The sequence below is a fragment of the Thunnus albacares genome, chromosome 21 (assembly GCF_914725855.1).
Source record: "Thunnus albacares chromosome 21, fThuAlb1.1, whole genome shotgun sequence".
Taxonomy (NCBI): domain Eukaryota; kingdom Metazoa; phylum Chordata; class Actinopteri; order Scombriformes; family Scombridae; genus Thunnus; species Thunnus albacares.
The window spans coordinates 894407-905968 of NC_058126.1; the positions used below are offsets into that span (position 1 = coordinate 894407).

An 11562-nucleotide genomic window follows, 5' to 3' on the forward strand; every position below is an offset into this window, starting at 1 on the left:
TTATTGTACTAGTGTTAACATGATAATGCAGGTATGTAAGATGTTGGTGTTTGACTTGAAACTTAAATGGACCCATAGTTCAGTGTAGTTCTAGCTCATTTTATTTTTTATTTTTTTGTTGGTATGGCAAGTCGTTTTAACATTTAATAGAACCACACTCCTGTCTGTAATTACATTTTAGATATCCAGAATAGCAATTCTCCCAGTCAAAAATAATATTCTCACTGGTCAGAATGGTAATTAAAGATATCCACAATAACATTCTTACTTTCAAAATATCTACAACTTTGATTGTACTAGTCAAAAATAAATTTAAGATATCTAAAAATCTTTAAAAAGTATAAGTGGCTGTTTTAACATTTAATAGCTAGACTGGATATTTATTATTCTTCCCAGTCAAATGACGTCACTTTTGCCATTCTTGTGTGTTGGGCTTTCAGTTTGAGATATCCACATTTTGGATATCTAGAATAAACATTCTGGATATCTACAATACAATTCTTACTAGGAGAAATTCTCATTTCTCTTTACCTCTCGTAACAAAAAACTAACTGCCGAGCGTCCCAAAACAGGAAGCAGAACTAATAACCCCCACCCCCCCTAACTCCCAGCCAATTACAGGTGTGTTATCTCCCGCTGATCACTACAGGTAACTCACATGACAGACCGGCTTCACAGCGTCTAAACTGACAACAACATGTTCACTGATAGTCTGGAAATATCAGTACTTCAACTCAGCAGACCTTATGTCTGAACTAAACTAACGTTTCTCACAGTAACAATCATAACAGTTCAACACTAACATGAACACAGACCGTTACAATATTAACAATAAGGGGTCATGACGGTAGGACCGAGACAGCAAATAAACCACACCCACAATAACCAAGAAGACCCGGTGCTGACCCGGTACTGTGACCGGGTCTGGCTGCAGGGGGAGCCGCTGTTCTGACGGTCTGCTGCCGGAGCTAACGGAGCTAGCTAACAGACAGCGAACCGTCAGCTGTTATGAACCAGAGGGCTGCACTACGAAGCGAGATTAGTGGGTCACTGCAGGATTGTCAATGTCACAAAGGTGTCTCTCTTTTAACTTACTACATCACCATGGTAACTGATGCTGCAAACTGAACCTGGTCCGGAGCAGGTTATGTTTCGGTTTAAATCGGCAATAAAAGGCGCCGTCCTTTCACCAAATACCTGATTTGCTGCAAAGTCCGTTTGACGCTGCTGCTACTGCAGCTATTAGAACACCAATTAGAAAATTGATTTTTATCAGATTTACCATTGATTTGATGTCATGTTGTAAATTTGTAATGGTGCAAGAGGTTAGGGTTACTGTGGGATTTTGTTAAAATATATCAAACTTATTTCAAGTTGTAAAAAATAACTAATAAAACCAAAACTAATGAAAAAATACTTTGAACAAAACAAATACAATAAATGTGATTAGTCTATTTGTATTTATCACAGGTAATAGCCTATTCAATCTATAAAATTAACTTCACTTTGATTTGACTAAAAACCAGTTAAACTAAACTAAGTGGTTTCCAGTGATCCTTCATTATGGGACAGAGTCAAATCTGAATGCACTTCTTGAGTATAATTTTTAAATATGCTGCATCAAGTTTTAAGTTTAAGTCCTCTTGATGTGGGAGGCACGGAGAGTGGGAAAAGTGGTGGTAAAATAAGTATATTAACTGATTATAAATGAGTTTTTTAATTAACAAATTTACACGATCAGCAATTTTCTGCCAGCATTCCTCTCTTGTCTCATGTTGCTGTGATAATGTATTTATATTATTCATAGCTCTCCGTTATAATGACCTGTTCCTCCTGACTGAAGCAGGCGGCACGTGATTGGTCAATGTTGTGTGGAAAAAGAGTCAAATGACGCCAAACGCCGCCTTTCATGGGGACGCGCACTGAGCCTGAAGCAGAAAGCCGGAGTTAATAAAGAAAGTTCATATCCACTGTTGTGATACCACTTATCTCTGATCGCGAGTTTAGGGTTTGTCGAGCCAGTTCACTCAAAGAAAGCCTGGATATGTTGAACTTGCTTCGTAGTATAGACCTCAGGGCTAAAGGGCTAGCTGACAGGCCACTGGCTCACCACACTGCAGTAATACTGGGAGAACTTGGGTCTCCAAACAGTCCCTTCTCTGAGAGGAACCACCTGCTCCGTCCTCCTGCGGCCTTTTTTCTAACTGTTTCTGCACCGAGTTCAGACTCAGAGATAATAAACTGCTGTGTTGATGCTGAAAACCAGTGTAGGCCTACTTTTTCCTCACAGAAAATTGATCAAGAATCAATAAGAGAATCGGTAATGAATCGGGCGGATGAGCAGAATCCATAATGGCGTTGGTATCAATAAACTCTTATCAATTTCCATCCCTATAGTTATGGTTACTTTACCGTACTGGAGGGCAATTCCTAGTCACCGTTTACTTTATGAAGTTGCTACAGTACATTTCTTAGCTGGATATAGTCTCTCTACGGCACTAAATGTATCTGACAGAGTAACTACTGACTTTACAGATTAGGACTTTACCTACAAATTTGATTATATGATGATTTTAAAAATATATGCATTTATATAGATGAAAACAGTGTACAAAGTAGTCCAAATTATCTCCATATGACCATCTACACGTTTATGTTTCAGCCATAATATAATATAAAACTTTTAAAAATCTGAATGTGTGGAGTTAGAAAGAAGTGATGTTAGCAGACCTTTGTAGCTCCTCATCTCTAGCTAGCAGCTCCAGGCTACATTAGCAGCTACTAGCATAATACACCACAATCTGTGCAGTGGAGTGAATGGAGTTGCGTTGCATTGTGGGTAATGTAGGCACCAGGTTTTGACAGGAAAGAAGAATGTGTAAAATAAAAAATATGATCTCTCTGGTTCTATCCATCGTGAATCTGACAGTGTTATAGGAAAGCAATGCTGATTGGTGGAGTGCTCTTTAGTTATGCATTCACGACGCCAGCTGTATTACTGATTCATACAGATCATTTAAAAAAATTATATAATGGAAGATAATTCCAAGAAAGGCAGTAAGAGGGTTCATCCTTCAACAATGTCTTGTTCAGAGACATTTCAATTGTAGAGCAAAAATACCTGCTGTGAGGTGCAGCCACAGCTGCTTCCTGATGTTCAGCAGATAGAAGGAAGTCTAAACTTTTAAATGAAACTGTTCACTCCAACACAGGAGTGACCATGAATAAAATGGAGGTTAGATTAAGTATATTTGCAAAAGTCCCTCACAGTTCTTCTATTTTATGTTTCCGAACACGGACAAGTGATGCGAGTGTGAAAAGACACTTGATGGAACCATCTGTTGAGAGTCTGTTTCTGTCCGTCGGACATTCTTTGACGAGCAGCTGAATTAATCTTGATGTTTATCTGAGGTCTGTTTGTTGGATTTAAACCAGAGTCAAAGTTAATCTTTGTGATGGCTGGAAAACACACATGGTTGTAGTTAAAGTCATGTAAACCATTAATAATAATAATAATAATAATAATAATAATAATAATAATAATAATAATAATAATAACTTTATTCATATAGCACCTTTCATATAATAAATGCAGCTCAAAGGGCTTTACAACAAAAATTACATGACAAGGACATAAAAGAACATAAAAGCATGTAGAAAAAAAGAAAAAACATTGATGTAACATACGATGGAAAATAAAATATAAAGTGAAACTAAAATATATAGAATGCATAATAATCAAGGAATAAGATATGATAAGAACAAGTTAAAGCATAGAATGTATAAAATGAATTAAAATATAACATTTAAAAGTGCAGCAGAGAGCGAGTGGAAAGCCATTTAAATGCTTGGGTAAAGAGAGGGTTTTAAGTTTTCTTTTGAAAGTATCTAGTGAGCTGCTTCCCTGATATCTATCAGTAGTTCATTCCATAGTTTGGGACGTAATTGGCAAAGGCTGCATCACCGATCTTCTTTCAGCTGTCGGTGGAATCTCCAATAAACCAGCAGCAGATGATCACAGTGTTCTTAAGGGCAAGTTTCTAAACAGGGATTTGGTGATATAGTTAGGTCCTTGCCCATGAAGAGTGTTGTATGTAAGGAGGGGAACCTTAAAGTCAGTTCTAAATGTTACAGGAAGCCAGTGCAGAGCAGCTAAAACTGGACTAATGTGTTCTCTCCTCTTGGTTCTGGTTAATAGCCGAGCTGCAGAGTTTTGAAGGAGCTGAAGTCTCTCAGTGGTTTTTTTCGGTAGGCCAGTAAAAAGAGCATAACAGTAATCAAGTCGGCTTGAGATGAAGGCACGAGTTAGTTTTTTAGCATCTTTTTGATGTATAAATGCTTTTTACACCTCAGAAACTTTTGCTGTTTCTGAGGTGAAAAATGATGTTTTCGTCACCTTGTTGATGTGTGAACTGAAGTTTAGATCTGAATCTAAAATAACACCAAGACTTGAGACCTCAGATTTAATCCAGGGAGTTAATTTCCACAGATTATTAAATAGCATTTCTCTTTTTGTTTTGGGACAGACCAGAAGGATTTCAGTTTTATCCTCATTTAACTTTAAGAAGTTATTGCTCATCCATTTATTTATTGCTAATAGACAGTTGGTGATGGAGTTAATAGCTGCAGCATCATTTGGTTCTGCAGAGATGTACAGTTGTGTATCATCGGCGTAACCATGGAAACATACATGGTGCTCTCTGATGATGTCATGGACCAAGGCAGCTGTCATGTTCCTCAGACACATGATCTCCAAGACTGACGTAAAACTTTCTCCCTTTGATGTTTGTTTTGAACCAGTTTAACACACAGTCAGAAAGACCAACCCACCTTTCAAGATGATTGATTAGGATGTCATGGTCAATCTTATCAAATGCTGTGCTTAGGTCTAAGAGGATAAGAACTGACACCTTATTCTCATCATAGTTCAGTCTGAGGTCGCTGATGTTGTTTTGATGTTTGTTCTAAAGCCTGACTGAAACTCCTCCAGGTTATTTAACTGGACTGAAACTATCTTTTCAAGTAATTTACTAATGAATGGAGGGTTGGATATCGGCCTGTAGTTAGTCAGTACATTACTATCTAGGTTTGGTTTCTCTAATAAAGGTTTTCCAACAGCTGTTTTGAAGGCATCTGGGAAGATTCCTGTTCTAAGAGATGTATTTATAATGTTCAGCACATGACTTGAGACACTATTAAACACCTGCTTAAAAATGCAGTAGGTGCAGGATCAATGCAGGAGGTGGAGGAGTTACACTCGGTGACAGTTTTGCAAAGCTCACTCAGTGTGATACTTGTTAATCTTCCCATGGTTACATTACAGTGTTTGTTGAGATCATCTGTGTTTACTCCAGCGGCTCTGATTGAGGTTATTTTGTTGTTGTATAACAGTGCGAGCTCCTCACACTTCGCTAGTGAAGACTGTGGAGGGGTGGAGGCAGTGTTGAGCAGCTGGTCAATAGTGGAGATCAGTACTCTAGAGTTTCCAGCGTTCTCTGTAATAATTTTAGAGAAGTACTCCTTTCTTGCCATGTGTACAGTTTTGTTATAGGCAGTTATGGCTTCTTTGTATATATCACAGTGAACTGTGAGCTTAGTTTTCCTCCATTTTCTCTCAGCTGCTTGACAGTTTCTCTTGATCTCATTAACATTATTATTGTTTAACCATGGGGAGATTCTGTTGGTCCACCTTAACTTTTAGTGGAGCAACAGTATTTAACACAGAAGACACCACTGAGATTTTCTATGATGTCATTTAGAGAGCAGTCATGACTGTGTGGCTTGAATGATCTCATAAGATCAGAATTTATCATCTAAAAGTCTCTTTTGAACTTTAAGTTCCTTTTTTTAGTTCTAGTTAAGGTTATCATGGCATCAAAGAGTACACAGTGATGGTGAGAGAGAGGTAATTCAGTTACTGAAACATTATCCAACATCATTGAAACATTAAGAAGCTACAAAGTTGAGAAGTACGACTGGGTTTATTATACTCTGTATGTGTGTGTGTCTCCAGTGTGTAGATGTACCTAATAAAGTGGCCGGTGAGTGAATGTGTCCAGGCTCTTTGATTCTGATGGTTCACATGTCACATTGACTGGAAACCAGAGGATGAGCGGTTGTGTGGAGGAAGAGAACAAATCAGAGTCTCCAGTATCCACCTGTGTGTCCAAACATCATCCTCCAGACTTCAGTGATGAAATCACAGACTGAACCTGCTGAGTTTATTGATCTTCTCTGGTACCATAAATCAGCATCATTAGTCAGGACTAGGACGTGATTTATCATAACTAGAGACAGACAGGAAGGATGAAACAGGATGAAAAAGGTTGATATTACAGGAGGATAGTCATCGTGTTTCACTTACTCTTTATTGGGTAACTGTTTGGCTTACAGATACACTTATAAGATGTCTTCCTTTTTATTTAAAAGTTGTTTAAATTTTGAAGAGAAGTCCCTCATTTTCAGGCGTTCTCAGTCGCCAGAGTTCACTGAACTACAACAAACAGGTGAGGGGCTAAAGCAGAAGACTAACTAACCTGTCATGGAGATTATTTTATTAATTTATAAACCTGTAAAATATCTAAACATCTACATTTCCATGACAACTGTGCAAACTCCATCTGCAGAAGAAGACCATGTGACACGATAGAAAGCTCCAGAACAGCTACTGAGTAGATTTGTGATGAGACGTTTTTACTGAAGATCCTCTTGAGTTTCTCTGACACTTTAACGACTGCGGCCAAACTGGGCCTTTTGTCCAATCAGTCAGATCAAGTAGAAACACCAACAGACAGAAACATAACTGTTGTATAACTGTCCTTCAATGTTCTCTGATTTTACCAGAGAACCAAGATGACAAAGACTGACCTCATCAACACTCTGGATGATTTAGTAGATGATGAATTCAAGAGCTTCAAGTCGTACCTGAAGGATGAAAAGGTGGACAACACTGAACCCATCAAAGTGAACAAGCTGTCGAAGGCAGACAGACAGGAAACGGTGGATCTGATGGTGCAGAAATATGAATTTGCTACGGCTGTGAAGGTGATGAAGAGCGTTTTAAAGAAGATCGACAGGAATGATCTGGTGATGAAGTTGTCGAACATCAGCTCAGGAGCAGAAGGTCAGTCACAGGAAGAGACAAACATGACATCACATCAGTCAGAGAAATGCTTTTATATCACATCATATCAGTTTGACATGTTTCAGCCTGTCTGCATGCAGACAGCAGATCTGTCTGACGGAGGACTTGACATGTTTCATGATTTTAGATTTAATGATGGACATTACTGAGACCTGTGTTACAGTTTCATGGCAGCAAAGTCACATTTCACCAATAATATTTGCTTGTGAATTGCAGGTCATTTGTGAGTCCCACTGAGTTTGCATGTTGCAGTTTTGTTGAAAATCCAAACTTTACTGAAGCAGCTTTTGGAGAAGATTGAAGTGACTTAGTGAAACAGTCAGGCCCGGACTGGACAATCAATAATAAAAGTTAATGTGCTCAATATTATTTTTTATTAATTCGTTTTGGTGAAATTTACTTTGAGATCATAATTTAAAGTTATTGAGACAACACAACATCTTCTGTCAGTATTCAAGCTAACTTACTGTAATTAGTTGAAACTTGAAGATGTGTGTTATTTAATGTTTGTGTTGGTTAAAGGACTATTTTAACCTTTGATGGGTAACTGTTAGTGTATATCAGTAAACTGAGGAGGATGTTGTGCAGTTGTTAACTGTATTATATTGGTACATTAAAAGATATGCTGTGCTGTGCTCTTGCTTTTTCCTTTTGAAGGTGGAGAGAGTAGCACTGGTGCCATAGTAGTACAGAAGCCCACTACTTCAGAGCAACCTGCAGGTACAAGACATTTTCTATTTGTTAGTATATTAGTTGTTTATTTAGTTATTTATTATTTTATAAATATTGATTAAAAGTTAGTCCTTGTGTCGTCCTTCCGTAATGATATGTACCTTTGGTTTTATTTGAGGTTCATAACAGTACATTATACTAATCAGTTGTTGGTTCATTAGTTTGTTATTCACACACACTAAAATTCACCAGAATGCAGGAAATCAGTCTTTGTAACTATTATTTTCCTAGTGGAGGACCCCCAGACCCCCGCTTAAAAACTTGGGGCTATATTTCACGGCCTGAATGATTTTCCCAGTCCGGCCCTGATAAATGGTAGAATGATAACGCCCACCTTGTCCAGCGTTGCGCTCATTTTCAAATATATGCTGACTGAGAGCTAACAGCAGCTACAGTGGTGCTGGCCTGCTGGAGAAGGTCTCTGGCTGTCTGAGGGAGGAAGAGCTGCTGGCAGCCACAAAAACAACAGAAATCCTCTTCACATCTCATCCTGCAGCTCTTCAGCTCTCCAGCTGTCTGATCCTGCAGTTGTCAGCTGGTAAAATATTGGAGTTAGACTCACACTTGGAGGCGCAGTTACACTTTAATAACAAAACACAGTGACAACATCACTGCTGACTATAATTAACTTGCAGATCAATGTGACGTTAGAAACTCATTCATTTAGTGAACATTGACCTGCTTATTGGGTTTAGGGTTAGGATTGGCTGCTTGTTACAGAAGAAGGAAAACATTCTGAATTTTGTTGTTACCTTGTAGCTTGTGGAGAATAAAGATGCAAACCTTTTTCACAACTTTATAACTAACTTAAAAAAATTAAAGAAACGTGTTATGTGACAGCATCCATACCTGCTTTGTATGAGATGTGCGATGACAATAATAGTCCCCCTGAACGTTAGTCACACTACTGAGTTCCATCACCTACAGTGACTTTACCTCCCAGTAAACTATTAACACTAACATATAAATTCTCTGTCAGCTAGACTCAGAAACATGAGATACTGAGGATATTGTTGTGTCATGCTGCATGTAGCAGGAATAACAGGAGTTTATTTATTTATTTAAAAAAAAACACCCCAGAAAAAGGACACTTTCTTTCTAGGAGGCCAAACGTGCAGGTGCTCAAGCCCCCTTTGAGGTCTTTAAAGTATGAGAAAAATTCATTACATATCTCTGAAGAGTGGAGCTCAGCAGGTATTTGTCTTGGAGGATTAACCAATTTATCAATTGTACCAAACAGAAACTTAAATGAAACTTAAATAAATTATTAAAATTTTCAGTAATAATTTGAGAAAAGTAGAGCTGTCTAGATGATGTCTAGATTTCTTTGTTGTATTTCCTGAGCAGGTCCTTATAGATTATAGATTATACCTGCAATTTGGTTTTATAGTTGCTCTTATTGCACCCAGGTTCTTTCTAGTGAATTCACTCTTTCCACATTCCTCCGAGGTGCTTTTGTTTCACCAGAAATAAACGTAGTTTTATAGATGCAATGTCATCCATAATTTGTGTGACTGAAAAGTTAAAATTATTGACCATATTGTCACACAAAGACACGGAAGGCAAATTAAAATCACAATGCAACCAGGTATACCTAATACAATTAGTATATCTAGTATCTAGTATATCTAGAATTAGATAAACCTGAGTTTATCTAGATCTAGATCAAGTATGTCTGTACAAATGGAGCTTCTTTTGACAGATTTTAAACCAGATACATGTTTGGGCATCTAAGCAACACTGAAAACAATACAGAAGTGATCTGAAATTCCAACATGTAGAGTGCACTTTGGAGTTCTGTGAAGGCCTTTAGAAATAACCAGGTCAAGAGTGTGACCCTGATTATGAGTAGGCCCAGCAGTTTGCTGTATGAGCTCAAAAGATGATAACATGTCAGTAAACTGGTTATCAATATGAATGTTAAAATCATCAGAAATAGGATTGAGTCATACTCAACAGTAATTTAAAAAAAATCAGTGAGCATTGCAGGTGCTGTTAGGTGGATTTTGTTACTTTTGGACAGAGCCATTTCCTGTTTTTCTCTGTTTTACATCATTGTGAACTCAATATTTTGGGGTTTTGGTCTGGTGGTCAGACAAAAAAAGACATTTGAAGACATCACCTTGCATTCTGGGGAACTATAATAGACATTTTTAGAATTTTCTGGTATTTTTTTCTGCTTTGTTCTGATCTATTTTGACTTTTGGGAAAGATGATGTGTTGCCTTACTTGACTTGACTGAAATATGTTCTTAGTCTTGACTTTTTAGAATAATTCTTTGCCAGAAACAGATATGTATAACTGTGTCATAAGCATAGGAGTGATATCAAATATTGTATTGGTGAATCATGGACCCAAGTGGGAACATATACAAATTACACAGCAGTGAACTGAGAATTGACCCTTGAGGAACTCCATATGGAGTGCTGACTTCAACTGATTCAAAGTTACCAATAGAAACAGAAAAAGATCTTCCAGTAAGAGAGGAAGAATTAAGAATTCTGCCTCTAAGTTCTAGGCGCTGAAGAAGAAGAATTATATGGTCAGCAGTGTCGAAGGCTGCACTGAGGTTAGAAAGTACAAGAATAGAGACTTTATGGTTGTCTAAGCTCATTTTAAGATTATTAACAACTCTGACCAGGGCAGTTTCTGTGTTGTGGGTGACTCTAAAACCAGACTGGTAAATGTCAAACAAATTGTTAGATAACAGATACATATGTTATTGTTGGTATACAACCTTTTCAAGAATTTTCCTCAGGAATGGATAGTTTGAGATTGATCTGTAGTTCTCTGTAGTACACATGGATCAAGATTACTCTTTTTCAACAATGGTGTTATAATAGCATGTTTGAGATCTGTGGGGAAGATTCCAGAGAGTCGGGAGGCATTTACAGTCTCAAGGACATCATCTACCAAACAGCTGAGAACATTTTTGAACAACTTAATAGGCATTGGGCCAATAGCACAAGTTGCTGAACTTTACTTCTGCACCACTTCCTGTAGTTCACTACGTTGAACAGGAGCAAAGTTGGACAGAGTGTGGACAGCATGGCACTGAGTTAAGACTGTAGAAGAAGAGAGGTCGCACCCACCAGCAGAGGAAGCCACAATATTATCCCTAATATTGGAAATTTTGTATTCAGGGATGTGCAGAGGATGTTGGAGGGGCAGGGACTCAAATTAAAATTTGTAATAATTAAATAAATATATGCATGGAGTGACTACTTTTGTGACACTGTTAAAGGGATTTTAAAATGTACAGTATGTATTTAAGACAAACCCATGACTGATGTAGGAGTATTAATACTTTATTAATTAATTACCTCGTTATTGGGGCACCACCTCCTTTTTGGTTAGGATCTGTTAATGCCAGGAGGGAGCACTAACCCTTATTCAGTTTAATCAATAAATCAGTCTGATGATCGTAAGTTCTTGTCCCAAACTCTGTTTACTGCAGCTCAAAGAAACAACCAAATACTTTTAGGATAAATGAAGACATTTATTAATAGCTAAATGTCTTGAGGATACATGATAAAGTATAGATAATATAATATATACAGATAATATACAGAACATAATAAATAAAAAGAAAGTAAAATGAATAAATAAATAAATAAAGCCTAAGAATGATAATAAAATAATAAAGAAAATGATTCAGCAAGAGTGGCTCGAGGCTACGTTAGTAT

The 11562-nt window shown here is 37.5% G+C and overlaps 1 protein-coding gene across 2 annotated transcripts in view; it reads left to right on the plus strand.

The window, feature by feature from the left end:
• Positions 1–6413: 6413 nt before the first annotated feature.
• Positions 6414–11562, plus strand: part of LOC122972278 — a 103231-nt gene continuing 98082 nt past the window's right edge. The window contains exons 1-2 of one of the 2 annotated variants that reach the window (XM_044339276.1): positions 6414–7123; positions 7802–7864. In XM_044339276.1, the coding sequence (XP_044195211.1) occupies positions 6853–7123; positions 7802–7864 (334 nt within the window). In that variant the 5' untranslated portion in view covers positions 6414–6852. The remainder of the gene's footprint in view (positions 7124–7801; positions 7865–11562) is intronic. The other variant, XM_044339278.1, reaches the window with a different exon arrangement.